The 25,432-nt window shown below is 43.1% G+C and overlaps 1 protein-coding gene and 1 long non-coding RNA gene across 9 annotated transcripts in view; both read right to left on the bottom strand.

Moving 5' to 3' along the window:
• Window positions 1–25,432, bottom strand: part of LOC119032215 — a 1,052,400-nt gene that overhangs the window by 641,702 nt on the left and 385,266 nt on the right. The gene's annotated exons all lie outside the window — the stretch shown is intronic.
• Window positions 1–25,432, bottom strand: part of LOC119032177 (mucin-5AC) — a 65,748-nt gene that overhangs the window by 1,716 nt on the left and 38,600 nt on the right. For 3 of the 5 annotated variants that reach the window (XM_037121079.1, XM_037121081.1, XM_037121082.1), the window contains 6 exons: window positions 20,404–20,586; window positions 10,131–10,201; window positions 9,485–9,595; window positions 9,244–9,341; window positions 5,556–5,625; window positions 3,039–4,003 (listed from right to left, as the gene is read on the bottom strand). In XM_037121079.1, the coding sequence (XP_036976974.1) occupies window positions 3,752–4,003; window positions 5,556–5,625; window positions 9,244–9,341; window positions 9,485–9,595; window positions 10,131–10,201; window positions 20,404–20,586 (785 nt within the window). In that variant the 3' untranslated portion in view covers window positions 3,039–3,751. Of the gene's footprint in view, window positions 1–3,038; window positions 4,004–5,555; window positions 5,626–9,243; window positions 9,342–9,484; window positions 9,596–10,130; window positions 10,202–20,403; window positions 20,587–25,432 lie in introns of those variants that run through there. The other 2 variants (XM_037121080.1, XM_037121084.1) reach the window with 2 other exon arrangements.

The raw sequence follows: 25,432 nt of genomic DNA, 5'->3' as shown, positions 1-25,432 counted from the left end.
GTCGGGTGGTCGAGTGGAGACACGGAGCTGAATTGGCTGATGGCGTGTGCCTCCTGACAGCCGCATGCCGCTGAACACACAACAGTCACCACCTGGGTAGGGGGAAAAAAGCCCAGGGTGCGTGTGTGTGACGAGAAGGATGGCTGCTCTTGTTTTTTAAAGCCTTTTCTCGCAGTAAGAACTCAGAGGTATAAATACAACTAAGAAATTCACACATTTGATTCTGGAGAGCGATGCATTTTTTTTTATCCACAAAGGGAAACGAACTGTAAAGCTGCGTGGTGCGTTCAGGGTCAGTGTGCAAGAGGTTCTGAGAGGAGGGTTCATGGGCCACCAGGGGGCCCTGAGAGGGGGAGGAGGGTCCCCTGGAACATGAACAGAGCTGCAGCTACAGAACAGCAGTGGCAGCAAACACACGCAAACTTGTAATATTTAGAGGTGTCTGATGACCATTACAGGACTGATTAAAGGTCCGATATGCAATTTGAGTCAACAAATAAATAAATAACAAGAACAAAACAAAGACAACAAGCAAACTTTTGTCTGGATACAATTAAAAAATTACTTATCTGGGTTTTAACACATTTTATTTTCCAACTTTATAAACAGAATAATATTGAAAGATGTCGTCAGGCGCCACTTTTAATAAACTACATATAATAAAAGACAACATATGACAGTTTGTTCAGTGAAACACACAGTTATGTAACATAAGTAACAGGCAGACTCACACATATGACACGTGCTGCCGTTCAACATGTAAACCCGTGAGAGTATGTTACTACATGATTTTACAATATACAGTACTATATTTTTATCATAAGCTGTGTTTCCACTACAGGAACCAGAGTCTAAGTTCAGTTCTGTGGATGTTATTTGATCCCCAAGAAGTTCCTGTTTCAAGCGGAGGAGGTCAGCACTTCCCAAAACCACAGGATGACTTCGCAGTGGTTAAGATGTCTGATTGGTTTGGTAAATGCTGCATATTTTCAAGCCAACATTTTTAAAAGTGAGTCGCCACAAACCTTTCATTTTTCATTGGTCATTTTTCAAGTCAACACAGAGTTACAGTAGAAAGAACCCAAAACCACGAGACGACACTTTCGATACTTAAAGGAGCAGTTCGTCACTGTTACTACAAGTTTCATCCTTCACTTAACATTTCTGGAGCTTCACAGCAAAACAGCATTGCAGCGTTCTCCTGAACAACTGAAGTCGTGGGGACTTGTTTTAAACAACTAAAGAGAAAAACACAAAATGGCTCCGTGAAGCTTGTCTGGCGTAATGAAGTCTCTGGAAGCCCTAAAATTGTTTTAGTCCCCGTCTTCTTCAGCTGTTTACAACAATGTTGCAATGCTGATTTGCTGTGAAGCTCCAGAAATGTTTAGTAGACCGTGAAACTTCACCTGACTTTCCATCAGCACAGGAACGAGGAGAGATAATGACTCAATTTTCATTTCTGGGAAACGGTAGTAAAAACATTAGCACCAAAATGTAAGAAACAAAAATGAAAGGTCAATAAAAAGGCACTGGTGACACTGACAGAAATAATAATAAAAATGTCCTTATCAATGGCAGAATTAAATATATTTCTCTGAAGAGTCTTTTTAGAAGCACTTTGTTTTTCTCTTGTTTTTGTGTGTTTTACATGATGACATATGCTTCTTACAGGACGTCCCTGATCTAACAATCCTGGTCTTGCTGCCTGTCAGAGCCCGTTATGTTTTCCTGTCTGGCGCTCTGTCAAGCGTGTACGAGCCGCAGGAGAGCGCGGCCGTATCTAATTGACAAAGCCGAGGCAAAACAATGGTTCGAACTATATTAGTCGAATATCTCATTGAATATCACTCATCAGTGTTGATTAAGTTGGATAGAAGAGGACGAGAGTCTGAGCGGCAAACTCAAATATTTTTCTTTTCTTTTTTTTTTTTATGGCAGCACAATTAGATGTTGTTGCATCAGAAAATGTACATAAGCCCGCCTCTGAAGCAGCAGCGTGTCAGGGGAAGGTTGTAGAAGGACTTTTTACCTCATGAGAGCAAAATAAAAGTTATATGGTGCCCTCAGAGCTCTGTCGAACTGCTGCAGAACATTTCAGGACCACAGACAGCACTGCTGTATGAAATGTCAGAAACCATAGAGGCCCACATACTACTGCTTTCTCTTGTGGGGTTTTCTATACATATCACTTTCTATCTGAGTAATGCTCAACATATCAAATAATCCAGGAGGTCCAAATGTTAGAGAAAATGTTAAAAAGCCCTTTCTGTCTGTCAAAATGTCATCTGAATGTTTATCTCATAAATCAGTGTGTGAGAGGAAAAGATATATGAATAAACTCACTATAAACAATTTTTGTGATATTTCTTTCTAGACATGAAGAACGAAACTCCACCAAACTCTATGGTTTCGGGCACACCAGCGTGTAAACATGAGCAAAACTGTAGGAAAATGATTAAGCATTGTTTTTGTCTGCTTTCAGGTAAACTAATAAACGCTTAGCATGTCCTGCTAACGAAAGACGTGCAGGAGGAATAAACATCCAGAAAATCACATCATTCTGCTCTGATCAGGAGCCGTTCGACAGGAGGAGAGCTCAGAGACGACTTTATAACTTTATTATCTGATCTTCACTCCTGTTTTTCAGCCTGACTGCATTCGGTAATCGACTCGTCAGGGCTTGCCCACAACGAGCTAGCTGCTGCAGGAGAGTGGTGAGCTGTGTTCACTTTTCAGTAGAAATCCGGCAAAGCTAGCAAATGTTTGATGCCTCGAACTCTGTGCTGGGACCCTGTTTGTACTGGTGCTGTTTTGAGTATTATTTGTGGCTTTTGATGATGGTTACTTGATGGAGGAATATTTTGCAGTGTATTGTTATCGTGTGGTCTTTTGAGGTTGCTAAAACTACATAAGCTAGCGTTCTGCAAACTTGATCTCTCGAGGGGGGTCTTACTTGGTGTCACGGTGTGTTAGACCATGGATTAAATTTACACCGGAATATCCCGGACACTAGGACACAAGGAGACGGGAAGAGGAAGCATGAGTCTGAATTTTAAAACAAAGACACACTTATACCATGCAGCGTGCTTTTACATGATCACTCACAGCTCATGTACAGTAAAGTAATCCGGCTGTTTGGGACTAAAAAAACTTGAATAAACACAAATGGTCCTGCGGTCGAACTTGCTTTGCTGGTGGTGAATTCAACTTTAAACAAACACCATTGTTGATGAAAAACCATCTGAAGTGACTCAGGCAGAGAAGTTCAACGATGAGGTAAAGTTTTAAAGTTTTATTCACCGCCAGTTGAGTCTCTATCTTTCATTATTCTCTGGCTGCATCCAGAAGTTACAGCAACAGGCAAACCAAACACTGTTGGAAATAATGGATATAACTGGATATTAACTGTTTAAGCATTTGTACAGATTGTAGTTTGCTGTAACTTAAAGATGCAGGGGAGATGTTGTTGGTGACAGAAATCCCCAGTATTTGTCTTGCAGTTACAAGCTGGAAGTTGGCCAAACGTTTTATTTTTTCCCCCACTCCCTTGCTCGTACTTAATTTAAAGGTGAACAAGTCTTTACGTTACCCCGGCAGGTGTGAACCAGTAATGAGTTGAAACCACAGCGGAATTATGTTTTTTTCAATGCTGTTAAAGATCACAGGATTTCTGACTTTACTACCTAACAAGTGCTGATGATTGTGGCAGTAATGCTGATACCTGAGCCACACGCTGCAGCGACTGAGACATTCAGAGGTTGCTGGAGTCGTCGAGCGGGTTGGAGATGACCGACTTGTGAATGAGCATGAAGAGCGGCAGGTAGGCCAGGAAGTCGAGCAGGTCGAGGGGCGGGATGTGCTGCAGCTCCAGCCTGATGGCCGCCTCCTGCTCCAGGTGGATCCCTCCGGCCTTCAGCTCCAGAAGCAGCTGCTCGGCGCTGATGAAGCCCTGCTGAGCGCCGCCGTCTCCTCGCTGCTCCTCCAGGAGGAACAGGAACAGTTGCTACGCGAGTTTTGACATAAATGGTTAAAATCGAGGAGAGTGTGAGCACAGTTGTTGAGAGTGTGGGTGTACGCTCATGCTTGTTATTGTGTGTGCTGCCTCAGATTACCTCGGCCTGTTTCTAGTCCTGTTTGAGTGCACCTGTTTGCACAGTTAATGCAGTCAAGGTAATAATTGTTGAGGTAGAGGAGGAGGGGGGGAATAATCCCTCTGGCAATTAGCCTGTTCCCCCCGCCAGCCTCTCCAGTTAACAACCCTATCCCTAACAGCTCTATAATTACACAGCCTCCTCTACCTGGCCAGCGGCTCAGTTTCCACACCCATGGCCACAGGCTTTCATGTTGCTCCGGCCTTTCAGCTTTCTCGGTACTTCCTCGTATGAATGAGGGCCGGGCCAGCTGGTCGGCCAGTCCTGGTCCATCTGAGATGAGCCGTGTGTCTCAGGCTGATTACAGGGCTGGGCGGAGTGGACGGCATGTTCACTGCTGGGCACTTTAATGAGATTAGGCTCTCGCTAATCTATGAAAAGGGAAAAGCACCCCTCTCTTTCTCCCTCTCGCTCGTTTCCCTCATTTCTATGCATGAGGGCTGAGTGTCTCTCATTTAAAAAAAAAAAAAAAAAAAAAGCTAGCTTTACAAAGCATGCTTTGGAATTGCTCTTCAAAGTGTTTACCAGTATTTATTTCATTGTAATTATACCCGCGGAGCCATGAAAGAGAGGCGGAGGTGGTGTTGGTGGCATGAATGTGACTAATGTGGGAGTTAATCTGACGTAGCATGGAGGCAATCAAGTGCACAAACAAACAGAAGCAGTATGAGCATGTGGCTGCACACAGAACATGTCCAAAGACGTCAGCTCGGCGCTGAAAAGACGTCCAGCGAAGAGCCGGACATTAACTTTTTTTGTGATGTCTTTTTTAGACATCTTTCATCACTGCTGAGCAACTTTCAATATCAGTTTTGATAAAGAATTATGTGTTAAATTAAAAATATTAGTGATTAATACAAGTTCACTATGTTCTGGATGTATTCTGATGTGGTACAAGATCTGCTGCTTTCTATTCTTCACTGTGTTTTCAGCGTCTTTTGTGATGACAAATGTGACACAAATCAAAAAACGACAGAAGTGAAACTCTTGGTAATGTGAAAGAATTTGATTGCCTATTTTTAGTGGGTGCGGCCACATTTAAAATAAGCTCAGTTTAGGTTTAGGCACAACAAACACTTGGATAGGGTTAGAAAAACATCATGGTTTGGCTTAAAATACTTGTTTTCTGCCGCCATGATCACAGATGGATTTTTTTCCATCCCCCCATGAAAAACAGCCGGTTTTGATGCCACAATAATGGAAAGAAATGTTTGCAGCTCTCCTTAAAAATATCCAGTGATGTGACTCAAACACAGTAAGTTGAAAAGATGTCTAAATACGTTCAGTCTTGCTCCTCAGCGGACATCTTTTCAACGCTGACGAAGCCATTGAATTGACTTTGACTGTCTTTGGGACATGTTTTTCTCAGCCAGCAGAAGTTTTCGATAATTTAGGAAATGTTACCTTCGCTTTGAAGAGCCTCACTTCTAAGGAGCGGAAGTCCATGTCGCTGATCAGAGATCTCATAAACTCACTGGAAGAAAAACAGCAAAGCGATCGTGTTATTTGGTCAAACTCAGCAAAACGACACGTGAGTTCAGCTTTCAAAGATGTTCTCCACTGATTTCACATTGGATTTTCATAAAGATATGGGACTTACAGGAGACAGTGTGGTTCAAGCTGGATCCTACACTTCCCATAATGCGTCTTTCATCACAACCCTCACCCAACGCTATCACTTTGCAATGCAGGTTTTCTGTTGTAAACTTGGTTTCACGGTTATTTTCCAGACTTTGGAGAAGTCCCAGTAGATTGTAAAAATCTCTTTAGTGTCAAATCAGTGCAGCGAACCTTTATCATTTGTCAAATCGAAATAAAAATAATTAATTAAATCTTATAAAAGTAGTATCTGTGTTGGTAAATAGTTTGGTTGCCACTCCAGACAGATTAAGCCAAACCTGTTTGCGTTGGCGGCTGTTTTTTTTTTTGTTTTTTTTGGCGGGTTCGTCCCGTGCGATGTTGTGTTTGCAGCGATGTGATGGTAAAGTGTTCTGAGCCCATTGTGGTTGCTCACAGTGGCCTGGCTGCCAAACAATACGTGGGCACACGTGGACATCCCGCCACAGTAACGGATAAAACTGCTCTGGTTCTGGGACAGTGGGTGTTGGGGGTGATGGGGGTGTTGGGGGTGATGGGGGGGCTGAGGCTGGGTGAGCAGGGGTGAGCGGGGTTCGTGTGGAGGTTTGGGGAGGGGAGTGAGCTACCGGGGCACACTCTGGTGCAATGTGACCACTCACGAACCAACAAAATCTAGGTCTGCTCGGATAATTAGAGGGAGACACGACCGATTGTGTCGGGACAGACCTCTCCAGTCCAGCGTGTGGCACAGCGACGGTCGTCCCTTCTCTAACGAGCGCCCGGTGTTAATGAGCCCCTCCTCGCCGCGCGCTCAATGGCCTGTTAGAGCGAAGAATGGCCAAGCGCTGGGCCAACGAGTGCACCGCACGCCTGAGTGCTCCCCGCGCCATGATTGGCCCTTGTCCTCCAACCACGGTGTGGGCCGCGGCTTGATGGGGATGAAGCGAGACAGGGCAGCTAATGATCATTAATTGCACTTGGTTTGCAGTAAAAGAGTCCAAATGCTGGTGTGCTGAGGACACTGGCGTGATAATGGCGAGCGTAAACGAGGGGCTGGGGAACTGGTGATGGACTGGGAGGATAATAGCAGCCTAACCCATTTTCTTTTGTCGGCGCTGCTCTGGCACCCTGCTGGGGACAACGCAGCAGACTTCTCGCTTACGTAACGCCCCAAGATTTTGGCGCTCTCCTCATTGGGGGAGCTGGTATACAGTGAGGCGGCGGGCACAAACACATTTTGACCTAGTTTGAATTTGACAGAATTGAGAGTTGTTTTGGGATATTTTTGAGCGGGCTGCAGTGAGGAGGAGGATGAGGAGGAGGAGGAGGAGGGAGAGTTTGTGGCCTTGGTTCTGCCATCTCACGTTTCCTCCAGCATTAGCCCTCCTTGACTCATCTCAATCCGGCGAATTTCTGGGAACGAGGAGACTTACAGTAACTCCCAGCTCACGCGTGCATGCTCACAAGTCCAAGCAACAAGTCCCCGACCTGGACAATGACTGCAGGAATCCTGTGTGGCAATGTGCTTTCTTGGCAGATCATGTGACTCAGCCTGAGGGTATGCGGCGCTGTGTGAGGTGGACTTGTTGGGGAAGCACAATGCGACACAGGGGGACAGATGGGCCGAGTCAAGGGCCAAAACAGCACGGCACAGAGGGTGAGAGGCAGGCGACAAGGGAGCCGGAGAGATTAAAGACACGAGAGGGACGGACAATTAAAGTTGAAAAGAAAAAGAGAGGGAAGGGGGTGGAAGGGTGCAATTAGCGCGAGGTAAAAACTGGACGAGGAGAAAGAAATATAAAAAAAAAATGTGATGTGGGGAGAAGCTGCTCAGATTTCAAAGCCTTACATGATCAGAAAGGCTGTTTGTGTAACTACTGTTGCAGCTCATTTCTAGGATAGGATTAGAGACAACAGGATTAACTGAGACAGGTAAGAGGATCAATTTAGTTCAGCCGGGATGAGATGACAGAAGGATGCTATTGTTTTTCTCCCTGTTTCCAACGCTGATCTTCTCTCCTATTATCAAAATCGCAAAAGAGGAGTTCTGTGAAAAGAGGTTTAATATGGTCATTCATTATGATTACTATAATTGCCTCTATAGAGAGGAGACACCCTGGTCTCCCTGTGCCAGTCGGTCTCCAGGCCGCCTCCAACACACAACACAAAGAGCTGGCCGTAAATCAGAGGACCCATGACCCTGGCCCTGTCCTCGCTGAGAGGGAGCTCTGAGGGGCTTTGGGAGCAGGCCTTGACCCTCGGAGACCTCCGGAGTAGGGTTGGCTCCACACACTCCTGTCTGTAGGAAGCTATACACCCCAGGGCAGGAAAAGAGGCGATGTGTGTGGGAATCTGCGGCATATGGGGCGTAATGTAGAGACACAAGGCCGAGTTCAAATCAATGGGATGTTTTCTGTCTGCCAAGGGTTCAACGCAGGGCTGCAACTATTATTGATCAATCTGCAGATTATTTTCTGGATCCATAAAATGTCAGGGAAATTGTGAAAAGTGCCTTTTTTTGAGTTCCCACGGCCCGAGTTAACACCCTTAAATGTCTTTTTTTTGTTTGACCAGCGAACACTAAAACATTCTCAGTTTATTGTCATGAAGGCGGAACAGCATCAAATCTCATAATTTGAGAATCTGGAAATAGGTTTGCCTTTTTTGGGGCATTTTTGCTTGAACACCTTACTAAATCAATTATCAAAATACTTTCAGATTATATTTTCCATCAACTGAAGAACTTATGATTTGATTAAACATCGCAGCTTTACATAAATCTACATTTAATCACCAACACTACAAACAGGATCTGAGATTTCTAAAGAGAGACGGGAGAGTTGTGACGGGGAATTGATGTACAAGAGATTAATCATTAAAGTCATTTCTTACAAATAAAATGTCTAAATTTGTAATATTTGCCGTTTTTCTTCACTTAACTTTGGTTTAATTGGACATTTGGTTTGACAAAACACATCAAATTCATTCCATTTTACAAAACTGGTATGATATCTGGAGATACTGCGCTGTTCTTGAGGGCTGCAGCTAATTATTATTCTCATTACTGATTGATCGTTTAGCCTATAACATTTCAGAAACCTGTGGAAAATGCCAATGCAAGTGTTCGTGTGGAGAGATTTCTATTGTTCAGCTGATTTTTTACCGGAGACAAGTTGTACAACTGCACTAAAAATATTCAGATACCGCCTTTAGTTTGTCCTGAAGTCCAAAATCAATCAAGTGATATAAATCAGAGGAAATTAGCACATCCTCACATTGCAATCAATCAATAGATCTTTTTGTGCGTCTGAATGTGCTGTTATCACATCTGAACTCATAACTTTGACTTCTGAGGTCACATAAACTGTTTGAAGCGGATCAAACGGAGCCCCCACACACGTCGACAAAATCAGCGGAACAAACCCCGCGTACACACTCTTATTCTTGTTTATGGCGGGTCAGAAACTCCCTCCTCCGCCTCCATTGAGGAGCGTGTCAGCTGATGGTCACTTACTCCATGGTGGCGACTTTCTGTGCCAGACTCGAGATCACAGCGAAGAGCCTCAGGTCCACGAGTCCATCTGTCACTCTGAAGTCCACCATCTCCAGAATCTGAAGCAACGTGAACAACAGAGGAGATGATCAATACTTTTATGACCACTGGGTGGGTTTGGAGGCTCTGACTGGGTGATTTTTTTATGTGAGCAGTTGTGTTTTTTTGTATTTGCACGAGAGCAGATGAAGTAGAAACCGACCCTGTAGACGTAGATCTCCTCTTCGTCAGACAGGAGCTCTGGAGGGATGATGTTTTTGAGAGCAAGCAGAACCTGAAGGCTGGAGATGTAACCGTCAGCGTCACTGTCCTCCTGCAGAGGAAGATCACCATCACCATCATCATCATCATCATCATCATCAAGATCATTAGTTCCCGACCATTTTCAGTTACAAGTCAGTGTGAATTTTCAGGGATTTGGCAAAAGTATCCAGTATTTCAGAAAAAATAGGCAATTTAGAAAAATAAATTGAGCAAACATCTTTTACTTCTCCTGTTATGCCTTTAAATCATCTCGTGGCGTTAAATATTTCTTGGGAACCCCAAAGGCTGAGAAACATTAAAACTAGATGAAACAATTAGTTAATTAAGTCATTTTTTAAAGCAAACGTACCCAAACTTCACAGTTTTCAGCTTCTTAAATGTATCTTTTTGTTCAGTTTTTTGTCTTTTACAATATTTAATGGAATGAACTCTGAGTTTCATCTGTTGGACAAAAGGGGTAATTTGAATATGACTACATGACGGAGAGAAGAAAGAGAAACTGTTACTTTATTCGTAATTGGAAGTGCTTAATATTACAGTGAGAATACCCCCAATAAAAAGGGATAAAATGTCTTTTCACTTACTGCCTCAAAAGCTCTTTTGTACTCCGCCAGCTTCTCCTGACTGAAAATGCAATACTTTGCCAAAAAGTCGACTGCAAGGAGAAGAAACAGAAAGAAAAAAATAACCCATTAGAGCTTGATGAACCTTAACTGGACTTTCTGACGGCACGAGAACAACATTTCTGATTAAACGTTGGGTTTTAAACGTTTTCCAGCTCGAGCGACAACATTCATCCTCTGTGTGTGTGTGCAGAGTAATATTCTGTCCTCTGGTCACACCGGGGTCATGAAGAGTGGACAATACAGGGCGAGTGGTTCACAGGGAGTCCAGTTGGCCTTGACTGGTTAGAGGGGGGGACAGAGTGGCACTTGGCTGCTGAATAGATGCTGCAACATTGAAATGAACCACAATATTCTGCTTTATCAGGAAAAAGTGTAATGTGTAGTGTAATTAGTTTGATTAGCAATCAAAAGAGACCAAGTATGACTGAAAATAATATACTATTTTGATAATCGAGTACAGGTTTTATTCATTTCTTTCTCTGTTTCTTGTCTCTAAAATGTGAGAATTTGCTGCTTTTTTGGGCTTAATGTGATAAAAGTACCACATCTTTAATTGAATAAAAGCGAGAGGCTTAACCCGTCCGATGAAGTCTTTTGCCTGGACCCTCAGTACGCATTCAGAACCAAAAGATCCACAGAGGATGCCATATCCACTGCCCTCCACTCAGCATTCAACCACCTTGAGAACAATATCAGGTCACGTCTGTGCTGTAGGATTGAACCTTGAATGTGAATATCTCACCTCTGAGAAACATTTTCACTGATTTCTGGTATTTTACAGACAGATTGATGAAAATCGCAATAATTCAACATGTCCGTTGATGAAACCGTCACTCAGCGTTGCGCCTCTTTACACTCTTTTCTTGATTATGACGTACAAGCTACAGAAATAAGCAATCGTTTTCGTAAAGATATCTAGAAGTAAAACTCTGTTGTGTTTTTCATGACTCTAAATGAGCCTTATTTTTTAATCTTCATTATCCTAAAAGACTCAAACTCAAAACATTTAAACCTACTTGTATGTTATAAACACTGTTCCCTACTTAAATCTAATGATCACTGTTAAAGTCTCCAATATAAAAACGATTATTACACGAGGGGGACAGACTGAGACTGACATGAATATTTCAGTAGGCAAATTTGGGAGGGAGAGCGACTTGGAGGAAAAAAAAAAAAAAACGGGGGTAGAAAATGGGGCTTTTAAGCTGCTGCCACTTCAATTTAGGAGATGAGAATGAGTCTACTGAATAATGGATCTATTCATTGGTTTGGAGAAGAAAGAGGAGCAACAGAGTTGATATCAGTCTGGACTTAAACCCCTGGACCTCTGGGGTTTCTCCACAGTGGCAGGGGGGCTGTTTGAATCTGCCATTTATCAGCTTAGGCCTAATCAAAACCAGGCCTTCCGTGGCCTCGTCCTTTCACATGCAAAATGTTACATTCGCATCTAGTCAACTTGACTTGTTAAAGCTTGATTGATCAAAAAACCTGCGGCGCATCTGTTTGCAAATATCTGCGATGAGAAGAGGCTGCGGGACGAGGATCTGGAGTCACACATGCAGCCGCCGCTCGGCCTGCTGGGGATTTAAAAGTCTCTTCAAAAGACTCGAACACACACTGACGTGGCGGCTGCATCGGGGCAACTGGTCAATCTGCTAGAGTGAATCGGCAGCTTGTGGCAGAGAGTGAATGGATCCACCTTCTCGTTTACAACAGGCAGGCTGAGGCTGAGCTTCTCTGACCATCTGGAGGAGAGGTAGCAGTTTGACCTGATGAGACTTCAGTCAGCTTGAGTTTACCCAAAGCTCAGTTTGTCTGAGATGTTGGCTGAGACGTGTTTCACTATATTATCTTTAAATGTCACAAATTACAACGTGTTTAAACAAGTTCGCCAATTTCACAGATCTTCAGACAGGAAATCATCAGCCAGTTTTCTACCTGGAGGTAACGGTTGTGTTACATTACAGTGATTCTGTCTCTTTGCACATCTTGAGATGTTTTAAATGGGCACTGCACAAGTTAAACCATAAAACTTAGTTACATTTTTATCATTTTCGATAACATACACTGTGATGGTGAGTCATTAGGACATTTAGGAACCGAAGCTGTCATGATACCACAGTTAACGGTCCCACAAATTAAAAATAGTGATATTATCAGAATATCTATAAATAATTACAAATAAATTGCTGTCAGTCAAAATATATGTTGTTTACAGTGTGTTTTGTTTCTTATTTGGCAGATTAAACACTCCAAATACAAGTGTAGTGAGGAAGAGAGAGTCTGTTACCATAACTGTAAAAAAAAAAAAAAGTGCACAAAAAGGACAATTACACCAAATTAATAGTGAAAATGGGAATGTGGCAAGCTCAACAAGGCTTTAAATCTGGGCTGGCTTAGTCACACAATATCATAATCACTATATATATATAAATATTTCATTTTTAACATCACAGTTGCTGTCAATATCACTATATCGCAACAGTCCTATTAGGAGCATATAGTTATAGTTCAAGAGAGATCAAACTCAACATCAGTCCTGAACGCAGCCTCGCCTGTCGTAGTCTACACCGCTGCTGTATACAACACACACACACACACACACACACACACACACACACACACACACACACACACACACACACACTCACTCTGTGGACCTGCAGTGGTGCAGGAGGTTGGGGGGACCCTGGCTGAGGGGAGCACTCCGTCAGGGAATCATCTGGACAAAAGGTGCAGTGGAGTGAGAGATTGAGGGAGGAAGCGAGGGCGGGTGGAGGAGCGGGACAAAGCCGAGGCAGTAAAGCCTCCTGCCTGATAGCCTTATCTGATTCCACTCCAGCGCTTGATGGCTTTTTTTTCACCCTGCCTTTAAAGCGCACAGGTTGTGCCTTTGGTGTGAAGCCTAGCAGAAAATGTTAATCAAGAGAGGGACTGTGTGGAGAAAGGCGAGAGAAAGGGGAGAGTCACTCTGCTGAGGCCATAATCTGTAATGAGACCGAGGCGATTCAGTTGCAATTGAGAGAGGAAGAATGGGGCCGTGATGATGATGAGCAGGGAGGTTCACTCTTTCACTGGCGTTTGTTTTTCTGTTTTGTTCCTTTTCTCTGGCGGAGTCACTGCTCGTGCAGCGGTCCGCGGGCTGCAAACAGCCGCGGGTCACAACTCATTTAACACACACACTTGGACGTCATTTTCAATGTCTGCAGCTGACAGATGAAAAACACTGCTGACTGCTCGTCTGACAACTACTGGTACTCATCTGTGTATGATTTATATCTCCCACTGTGACCTCCATGATTTCATAGCAGCCTTCTGCCTGAAAGTGGCAAAAACTGTCAGGTGTTGAAAGATGGAATCAAATGTCTGGTCAGACTCGTGGCTTTGTTTACTTATTGTTTACTTTGTTGAGTTTTATTGGGTAAATTAGAAGTTTGGCTTCTTTTTAAAAAGATGCTTTTTGAAACAAGTGGTCAGAATAGAAAAGTCAGGAACTGGCTCAGTTAAAACGATTCCTAAACCTTTCCTAAACTAGACATTACTGTCAAGGATGAAATACGGTCATATAATGTTTCCAACTTCAGGCTGGAAACGTTTTTGTATGCAAGTTTCAATGTGTCAGAGTATATTCACATCTATGTTTTCTGATTTTTAGCAGGAGATTATTTGTGTTTTCCTTCTCCATCATGAATCGATTCAGCTGCTGCCCCATTTAATCATGTGAGATAAAACTGAATATTCAAAATGACAAATGATCTAATATTTTTCATGTACATATTACAACTTAGGGAAAATCAACAACTAGAGTTAGCTTTAATGCTATCCATAATATAAACTTCATGGAGCTGCTCCTGTATGTTAACTGAACAACAGAACTGACCCACTCTCCTCTCACATAACTGTAGTTGTAAAAATGAGCAGATTTATTTAGATTTTTACCTTTGTTAGTACTTTTTCTGCATTGAGCTCATGGCCATGTTGGTGTTGATGACCTACGTTGAGTAAGATGATGTAGTTCACTAAACCAAATTTTACTTGATTTAAGACAAACTGTGACTTTCTTGATTTGCAAAATCATCTTATACATTCACAAACATCATATTGTGTGACTCACGGCAAAGTTTGGCCTCTTTTTTCTGGAGAGTCTTGTTTAAAAACTTGTTCCTATCCCTTCAGGTATTTGCTCTACTGCCCTGTGAGGTGCCTAAATTGAAAATAAAACAGATTATTAAACAAGGAGCACTTTTTGATCAGTGACTTGTCAAACAGTGTCAGAGCGAGGATGCAATTTCTAACATGCACACACAAGCAAGAACACACACAGGGGTCTATTGTATCTCTAACGAGTTCACTTTGTTTGTTGCTCTCTTTCCCGCTTAATCCCAGACTTTTGTTCCTGCTCATCATCACACTGTATAAAGTGTCCTATAATTCCTTTAACAAAGGTCACATTCAGCAGTGGCGAGGAGGTGCCCCCCTTTTTTAATAGCAGGAGAATGTCAGAGTGCAACATGCCCCACATATACAACCCTGAAATATGTGATTAAGAGCGCGAATATAGAGCAAATAGCATTCACACACACGGAGATAAACAGAGTCTAAACCGATCTTTAACTGCTGATATTCTATGAGAAATGGGTTCACGGGATGTTAATGGCTTTAAGTGCTTAAATATGTGATGATCCTGTAAATCTACCGCCTCAATGGGACGAGAAAAAACAAAAAAAATATGAAGTGTGTTGCTGTAAGATAAGGAGGTGAGAGGTCTGAGCGCCAAAGCGGACCTGTAAACCAGGCCAAGCGTGTCGTTTCACAATAGTATAGAATGAGGTATTGTTGGCTGTCCTGAACCGGTGCTGAATCAAAGGTAAAGATCGATATCTTATCTGATGAAGGTGTTCCAGGGAAAAACACTGGACTGTAGCAGACCAGCGGGAGGCGAAGTAGAAACGGAGCGAGAAGGTTTTCAGTCTGATAAAAGCAGCCAGACGACCCACGTGTGCACATGGAGGGTAGATTACATGTGGTTTGAGCCATTTCAGCTGTTATGGTGACGATCTCTACATCTGATCATTAATTTACCAAGCAGTAAACTTAATACTCCATCCACCATTACACGAGTTTGATGACATGTGGGTCAAACAGATTTATCTGAGCCTATAAAGATTGTAGGATATGTGTATTAACGTCACATTCTTGGATGATGCTCACACATTTATAAATCTACATGAGCTTTTTATGCGAATATTAAAGGTCTAATTCGTAAAATATGACCAGAATTTAAATCAAAGGGGGACAGCATACTCACGTATTAACCAGCAACTGCTGCTCTCGGCTAGCTTTCCTTGGCTGCAGCTAGCAACCATTAGCAAATTAGCTTGCGACAGGGAAAACAGAAGTAAGGATATTTAATTTCTTGTCATTTTGTGAGTTAATTTTATTAATTTACAGCACTGGTTGCCATTTATTAGATCAGACTATTGCCTCTTGTGGTACAAAGTGGTGTTAAATGAGACAGGACAGCCCAGGGCTAGCTGGTTAGCATGCTAACGTCAGTAGACATCGCTGCAAAACGGATAACTTTGACATAACGTCAGCACTGTCAATGTAAGTACATTTTTGAATATTTTAAACTAAAACTATACCATATGTCATATCTTACAAATTGCACCTTTTAGTCAATGATTATGAGATTCAAGGAATAATAATATAACATTTCTTCTTCTCTCCTTTCTTGTAAAGAAGATTATTTTGTCTCCTTGGCTGAGCTATAGCATTAGCTAGCCTCTCAATCATGAGAAGCAACGACAGGAAAAAAGAAAAATTATAATGCAAAATGTTGACACTGCTTTTTACCATTTAAATTGGCTGCATAGGTTTTAAAATCATGCACCTAATCATAAATTCATCACTGGAACGAAAATGTAGTATCCATAGCATTTACAAATACCACAGGGGAAAACATCTCCTTTGTTCAACTGTGTAAATCACCATTATGTGACACTACACCTGGCAGTGGTGACGCATAATGATGAATCACACGTGTCAGGCATCTCAAGTTACTGCTCACAATACAGCAAACTACTAAGTGTTTAGAGAACAGAGTGAGTCAGTCAGAGAGGCTCTGAGTTCAGGGTGTTTTCATGTGTTCCTGACTTCAATCAAAGAAAATTTAACGTGGCTTTCTGTCATGTATTTTAATCACTTTTTCTTTTTCAGTTTTCAGTTTTTCTGGTGATCTGCTACACAAAGCCACATAGATTCTATTTTTATTGAACGTTGTAAAATAATGAAACATCAGAATTGAGCTGAGGCATTGATCACTTGTCCGAGTAAATGTCTTCCTCTCGTAGTCGTGGTAACAATGACTGTCTTTTCTCAGAGGCAGAGAAGGAAGTAGCAACCTGTTTTTATCCCTCCTCCTCATCAGAAAACTCTTTACTGAGATAATGAATCAAGTGAGAAGTATGGTCATTCTTTCATAAGCTTACATTCAGTCAGACTTCTTTTTGAAACCAGCTGAGTCGCCCCCTGCTGGCCATCAGAAAGACTGCAGGTTTAAGGCACAACTGCATGTAAACTTCCCATATTTTATCGTCAATGAGCAAAATGTAATGTTTTGCCATGCCAGTTTTGGTTTTCTAAACGTAACACATAAAGATATAAAGCCTGAGGACTGGTACATGAATATTTAGGGGGTCTCGCTGCGTGTAAAAAAAGAAAAGAAGTCTTTTCAGAGCAGAATTTGGCAACGTGTGCTGGTTTCACTCGAGTGGGCACTACATTGTAAAAGCGGGTGACAGTATTTGGCAGCATTCTCCTGCAGCCCGTTGTTGCTCCATGAAAACACGACTCCTCCCCCTCACTTTCTCCCAAAAAAGCCAGAGAAGAGTGTGTGTGTGTGTGTTTGTATGTATGTGTATTGAAGGGGGGTGGTAGAGGAAAACAAACAAAGACACACGTAGCGGCCACACTCCCGTCTCTGGCTGCACGCCATCGGCCTCACCACAAACCACAACTTACGCTTTCTGCACACACACACACACACACACACATACGCCCGCCTACACCCAATCAGCTCCTGCGGCAGATCCACACTGATATGCCCCCAGAGTCCAAATCATCCGCTGTATTGCAAGACCAGATCTCCAGAGATAACCTCACAAAGCAAAATCATCTGCTATTATTGCCCCGCCGCTCCTTGACATTGTGCCATTAATAAGGCCATTGTGGAAGGGCGCTCTCTGTTTGGACACCGTATAATAGACTCTTTGACAGATTTACTTTGCGCTCTCTCCCTCTTCCCCTTCCCCTTTTCTCTCCCTCGTGAATACAGCGGGCATATTCCACGCTGCTGCTCATCAACAGACGGGCTGTTTGTTTGCCCAGTCATTCTGGGCTTGATGGTAAATACATAGAGGTATTCCAGACCAAAGGCTGAGTAAACAGGGGTTACATAAAGGCACTGTACCAGAACACACACCAGGGACATCCTCGTGCACACACACACGCATTCACAAGCTCCCTTCATCTCTCTTTTAAAGCGACTGGTCTTTCTTGTTCACTCTGTCGGCCTTATTTCTCTTTTCTTTTCTTTTTTTCTGGCTCATTGTAAAACAACAATTAGTGCTGATCTCCGCCCACAGGTAGAAGACAGTGATATAGGCTAGAGGTGGTGCTGGTGGTGCTGGTGGAGGGTGGGGTCAAACGAGGCTGGCTTCAAGGCCGCCAGGTGTTCCACATCAACGCGGACATTCATCAGAGAGCCGCAGAGTCCCTCACATGCACCACGCCGGCTAACAAGCACGAGCTGCTGCAGCTCTGTGTCCACACAAAGGAGACCACAGCTACTTGACATCAGTGTCACCCTGTTCTCCATCCACTTACAGTCTGTTCAGAGTGGGCCGCTCTCCACTGTCACAAATCATGCGACCAAATTGGGCTTTATAGTCCATGAAAAGCATGTTCTAATGATAGAAATTCACAAAAAACGTATTTCTTTAATGCAATTCAACCTGCTCCTATTGTTTAATGTATTACAATGAACCTTTTCCTGGTTATAAACGGTCTCAATCTAAAACTGTTGTTTCCATGTGGTCTACTTTTTCTACATAGTTATTCTGAATGTCTGTCCTTGTTTGACAGTTACTTGTTTATTACAGTGTGTGCACACCCCAGTGAGATGCTCACCTATTCTATGGCGTGTCTGATTTAGCAACATGTTTACAGTAAATACATGAACTGAAGTACATCAGTTGAGCACAACATGGAGGTAAAAGCACTTTGAATGTCTGTAATTTGAATAACAAAGTAAAGAACACAACACTTTAATTTTAGGGCGGTTTGCCCTCCTTTGGTACAGTTAAAACTGTTTTTTCGGGACAATTCCAGGACAGTGGTGTACAAAGTTAGCCTGGAGCCCCGAGCTTATAGGAGCAGGTTTAACATCTTGTTCTGACAGCATAATTACATCTTCTGTCTGTCCTCATGTACATATTCTCTGTGCTGAGATCCTGCCCTGCAGCACGAGTGTTAACTCCCAACACGAGCCACATGGCACGTGTTTGAATGGATGAATGGCGGCAGAGTACAGGAAGTTATAGGTGTGTGTCTGTGTGAGTGGGTGTGTGTGTGTGTGTGTGTGGGTGTTCTCTATTTTGGGAATCCTTTGGCAAGTGGTCAGCGTTGGACCGAAAAGAGACAATTATGATCAGTTAGGGTCTTTCAGAGACTAATGAGGAGCCACAGTTACAAGTGTCTGGACAAGAGCTAGTCAACACACACACAGGAACACTTGTGTGTTTGAGTGTGTGTGTGCAAGGACACACAAGGACACACACACGATGAAACAAAGGAACCCTGGTGAATATTCAGGCGTGAAAAAATGACAGATTGTACCAGGACAGACTTAGTAAACACACTACACCCATAAACAAGAGCACAGCGAGCACAGAGTGTCTTTCTCTGAGGAATGCCACACACACACACACACACACACACATATACACACACACAACCACACACTGACATGGAATTGTTTGTCACATCCTCAAGTTGGGGAAAACTTTGGGTTGACTTGACTTGATGTGATTTGATGCAGAAACATGGCCGACGAAAGTGAACACTGAGGTTGATGCTAATAAACTCATGTAAAAAGTGGAAATATCAACCTCATTGTGTCTCAGTGACCTCATGCAAGAGCTGTCATATATAAAACTCTACATCACAATGACACACACACACACACACATTAACCAGAGCTTTCCATTAGTAATAACCTTGCTGCAGACTGGTGAAGCCAGCTGCAGGGTTCTTCATCCTGCTTCATTACCGTCTGAACAAACCTGTCCAATCAGCCCCATTCATGGCTGCCGGCACTCACGGGAGAACTCTGACCCGGCTGACCTCTGCGGAGGGCCGGCCCCCCTCAGCCTTGACCTGAGGTGTGGACACTTATTGTCAGACCTGCCGGCCCCAAGCACTCTCACAAAGGCTCGGACGCCAGAAATTAGGCACTTGAGGGAAACTGGAGAACTCCTGGCCAAACTCCTATTCGCAAAAAAGGCAATTCTAAAAAAATCAAGTGCCGTAATTGAGGGGGGAAATTTTAAGAGTCGACAGGAGTGTTGGTAAATGTGTCGGGTGTTTGTGTTTTTCCTCACATGGTCTATTGTGTGAACAGGAGGTAAAGAAGAGCGTTGGCAGGCAGAGATGGATTTAGCCTCCAAGCATTGATGAGATAGAAACCCCTTGATTTTCAAAAGTCAGAAGGGACCTATCACGCTCTTCTCCAGCTCTACGTTTTTATTCTGAGCTTTGCAAGATTCACAGTTTAAACTTTGCTCATATCGGCCCTTTATGCAGGCACCACTGTTCAATCTCTCTCTGAATTACTCATGTGAGCCCTCCCTCCCTAAAAGCCCATTTTCTTCTGACAGAACAGACTTTCAGAAGCCTGCCCAGAACTGGCACCATCTGACAGCATAGCAACATGAGCACAGAGTCATCCTGTTACGCCGAGCCTCACCGGTTACTGTACGAAAACACAACTTTCTAACTCATTAGTTGCTGCTCCAATCAGTAAACGGAATCAACAAAAGTTAAATGCATTTAAATGACAAAAGGAGCTCAATGTGAGACCTTTAATCTGGTCATTACCATTAAAGATGCAGCTCTATGATGGACTGGCTTGCAAATCACCAACATTTTGTTCGAGAATGAATAAACTTACAGTCCTCAAAGTTGGAGCGACCTTTGTTGCCGTTTGCCTGACGACGGGGTCTGTCGTCCTGCAGTTTGGACAGCATGCTCAGCGCCTTAGTTTTCCTCTCCTCCATCCTTCTTTCCTCCTCTTCTCTCCATCCTGGATAACTAAACTCCTCCTCGTTGGGGCCCTCGTCCTCTTTACTGGAACCTGAGAGCAGAGGAATACAACACAAAATACAGAAATTCTTACATCTTGGAGTCTTTTTGCTTGATCTGATCTGAACAGTTGGGTAACTGTTGGGTAGTAAGAGGGGCGACTTTTTAAATATAAACACCACAATAACCGGGTCCTGAACAAGAGGAACTACATCTATATTCATGGTTGTTTAAGTGGAAGTAGCCACTTAGTAAAAAGCACTAAAAACCCATTTCTCTTCCTTTAATAAACACTAATTCTCGTCACATTGTTCTCCTAAACGCCACATTCACGTCTCCCTTCACCCCCTTTCAGACTCTCACTAAGGAACGGACGCTCTGCCTGAAACTCAACCAGCCGTGCATTTTGTCACTGACCAGCCAATTAAGGGTCCCATTATCTCTGAGTATAAAGTCCAGTGAATACACGTCTTGGTGTAGCAGAGCAGAGACAAAGAGCTCCATCAATGCAGTCTTGAGCTGAAGGAGGTCTCAGATTGTCTTCTGCAACAGTTTCCATTAGGAGTTTCGGACTCTTTTCTTCACGCTACTTTTTGCAGAATGCGAGTGTTACTTGTGTTCGCGCAGGAGCGATGATTCAAAATGTGATACATTTGGAGATGGGTCCATTCATTAGGGAGGGAGACAGCTTGACCAGCAGATTCATCAAGCCGTCCGAACGTGCTGCCGTGGATTCATTTGTCCCGACGGCGAGCGTGCAGAGGTCAGCAGTCCAGATTGATGGAGCCATGTCTCATTTGACAGGCCGTCTTCCACCAGGCTGCACACAATCACACGCTCCCGTCGGCCCCTCGTGTCCTGCTCGCCTCTCAATGTCACCAAAACAGACGACAGGATGAGGAATGTGTTCATCTCCAGAGCGCAGAATCCATCATTTCTTTCATATGCAACATAAACCAAATGTCTGGGATTTTCTAACTTGACATCTTGATGGATGTGTAGATAATAGTTGACCAAAGAGGTGAATGTGGAAAGACAAACCAATGAGTGAACAAGACAATTAAGCTCATCTTAGTTCTATAATGAGAAGAACTTAAATACAGGAGGTGCATGATGGCATTTTTCGGTTTTATAAGTAAAATAGGTGTAAGAATATTTCCTTTCTTGACATTTTTGACATTCGGGTCCACTGGTTGGTTTGTTGGGTTGTCAGCAGGATTACACAAACAATACTGAAGGAAAGTGCAGTTCAAGACCAAATGAAAATGTTTTTTCTTACTAAGTTATCATCATCACTTGCATTAGATGTATTGGCATTCCAAGTACTTTAACCTCCAAACTGTGTTTTTAACTCCTAACAGAGTTTTTACTGGGTGAGACAAGAAGTGTTCAGTAGTTTTCAACCTTCATTCTCACCGCTAGACGTCAAAAAATCTTATAAAAAAAAAGGCTTTTAAACAGGAAAAAAGCATCAAATCCTTGCATTTAAGAGGCCGTTTTATCAAATAATTGGCATTTTTACTTGAACAAAATGACCCCAGTGGTGATCAAAATATGGATTTGTCTGGTTTTAAACACTGTAGGAAACATTTGGGATCTTTTGGGGATTTTTTAACGTGGAACACATTTTATCTTTAACTGGTTTAATTCTATATGTCCACACAGCTAATGTACAATCTTTAAAGCAGAGGGTGAAAAACAAATTATTCAGGATTTGGTCTCCTTCTTTTGAAACCCTCCTATCCTAACCTCCACCGTGGTCTAATCCATGAATGCGCCGCAGTGATTACTGGTCAGTTCAAGCTGGAAACAAGAGCCCATCTAAAACACACAGAGCAGGTTACCATACCAACCGCAGCATCTGAACGCAGCAGATAGCTGGATTTGGCTGCGAGCGGCCGAGTCAAATCCCCTCGCCGATTCCGAAAAGGCCGCTGGAGACAATAAACACACACACATACCGCCCACACTCTCTCCAACACACACTGCCTGGCCTTTACCATCCAGCGCACCAGGCAGAGGCAAGAAGGTTGGACTTGTATCTCTTTCTCTGCATGTTTGAGAAAGGGATGAGCATCAGCGAGACAATCAGCGCGCCGAGGCTATTCACTGATGCCACCCAGAGCCTGCACTCCTCTATCTCCTGAAAGAATGGGCAGAATAGGAGCGGGGTGGAGTAAAAAGGAAAATCCTCGCCAATTTATTATTCATGGGGAGGGGATTTGCCTTTCAGGGCTCCTTTATCGAAGCCTTTCCCAACATGTCACCGCTCTCTATCAGCCCTGACAAGTGCCAATCAAAGGGCTCGAGTCCAGGTTTTTTTGGGGAAATGTTGGAGGATTTCGGAGACAATAGCCAATGAGTCCACAGCAGCGGTGGCTTAGAGACAATGGTGACATGGCTACACTGTCAGTGTGTGGTCCTCTGGGGGGGAAACGATCCTCGCTTAGTACACGACTAATCTTTACTTGCACCATCTCTGTCTTTCTGGAGGTTAATCTGTCCCGTAGCTTCCTCAGCTTCCTGGAACAATCCACCAGGGTCAGTTCAGATTAGTGCTCTTTGTGGCCCCCGCACATCACTACATTCATTCGGACGCTAACATCTTTAGTAGCAGCTGAATGCTAAACACAGGAGTGAGCGCAGAGTGACCGGGGCAGCAAGGGAAACAGTCATGAAACAATTATGAGGGGAGGGATAATCCTACCTATGAATTCCTGATGAGCAAATCCGGACAGAGGTCTTATCATGAGCCTCACTGGGGAGCAGGAGAATCTTATCGCAGCTCATTTCTGGCTTCAGATTAATCGCAGGATAGCTAAACCATTGTAGATGGCAAAAACAAAGTCTCTTTCAATGAAACAATTCAAGAAATGTGGAATAATCTATCAGTTATATCATATATTCTGTTTTGGGGTTTTGTTGTGTGTTTTTCAAGAATAGTGTGTTTTGGACAGCTTCTGTTTTCGTTTCTTTTGCATGCTGTTGTTTTATGTATACTTTTAATTTGTATTTTGTGTTGTTGGAATATGAAAGTGGACTCCAGTTTGACATGCAACCAATCCGTGGAAGCAAATGGGGTCCTATTAATCCTTGGACATTTGGGGCGCCTGACTCTCCTGTATTTATTTAGATTCTCTCACCCTTTAGTAGCAGCACCATCAGTTGTCATACATCATTTGATTCAGGAAGACCTTAAGCTTCAGTTTGGCTCATGTTTGCCTACATCTGACCTTTCTTAGAAGAGTTACAGCCGCCTACTATAATATCTCCATGGGTGTTTTTCAATTTCAATCCTATTTATAGTTGCCGGAACAAAACGTGTTTCCATCCACCTGATCGATGTAAGGCAAATATTCACTCTCCTTTTAGCACAACTTTTGTTCTCTATCATCATTGAGACAAATACATCTGGTTTTATAGCAGCATGTTGAACAGCTAGCTGCTAACTCTGTCTGCCAGTAGGCCTGTGTACAGTGGCTTAGAGCTTTGTCGCTGGAAATGGGAGCCATAAAACAAAACAAAGAGCTGAAAAACACTAAAAGCTGTGTAGAGCTATGAGCAGCTGCAGAGTTGAGGGATATTTCTTTGCGGGTTTGTCACTAACATACCTGTTTAACCTGACACATTCGATCTGAGGGCTCGAGATCACCTGCATCATGACAGAAAATGTATCTGGAACAAATGAATATCTTCCCTGAGATGCTATCACTTAGCAAATGACTGTTACTGTAGTTAGCATGACTGGCTGGGAACTCACAACGAGACCTAGCCTACCCAAAATATGACACATGGGACGCAACCACCGTTTTTCCCGATAGCTCTACACTGTGAACACCAATTTTGTGTTGAAATCGGTGGAAGGAAAGCTAGTTAGCTGTTAGCTAGCTGTTAGGTAGCCAGTAGGCAGCAGAGTCCTGTGTGGTGTTTGGCTAACAAAACCAACAGAGCTAACAGCTAACGGAGCAGATTTAAATGTACTATAATGTAACAGAAAAAAAACATTTTGTGCACTTTTGCTGATAAATACTCATAATTTCTCACAAAACAGCACAAACAGAGTGTATTTTCAACCCATCTTCCCTAATCTAAATGTAAATCAGCAGTTGGTTGTATGAACTTGGTGTCACAAACCCATTTTCTCCACCGACTCATATACATTAAGTCATAATGGGGTCACTCCCTCCATTACTTTAGTGCCCCATTCAAAGGCTGAACTGCTCTCACCTCCAGGGTAACCGAATCTCACCTATCCACACAAAGACATGCCACACACTGGGCATCTTTAAGTCACTGTGTGACCTCAGGCGCGACCTCTCCACGCCCTGCTGATGACCCCCTCGCTCCCTCCTCTTCCCCCAGAGTGTGACCATGCATTTGGCCTCCCAGAGGTCAAAGCACACAAGGCAACACCAGAATCCTCTGGGTGACATCTTGTTCCCTGAGTTTGTTTAATTCTTATAGGGCAGTTAAACAGTTTAAGACTAGTTTTAAAATCTGTAATGAAATAAACAACCTGCATTTAAAAGCTGGGGGGAATTCAGCCTTTGTACGTTATGACAATAGCTGTGCATCGTAAACATTTAACAAGCTAATAAATCAATCAATCATTCTCCTCTTAACTCACTCCCTCCTGCAACATTTTGCAGAGTAGAGTCGACGTTTTTGGAAAGATTAAGGTAAAATAAAAAAACTACAGCTCAGAAGTTCTGGGTGCCCTGACAGCAGCTTGCTTATGGTCCTGAAATATTAAAGACCACTGTGATGTAACTCTAACCCTGATGAGGTGATATGATCTGCTGCTTTAGGCTGTTCCCTGTTTTGCTGCTGTGTCAGTGACTAAGAACATGACACAAGAAAAATACAACTGAAAGGCAAATTCATCTCCTGGCAATGTG

The sequence above is a fragment of the Acanthopagrus latus genome, chromosome 14, assembly GCF_904848185.1.
Source record: "Acanthopagrus latus isolate v.2019 chromosome 14, fAcaLat1.1, whole genome shotgun sequence".
NCBI lineage: Eukaryota > Metazoa > Chordata > Actinopteri > Spariformes > Sparidae > Acanthopagrus > Acanthopagrus latus.
This window is presented reverse-complemented; position numbering and strand designations above follow the sequence as displayed.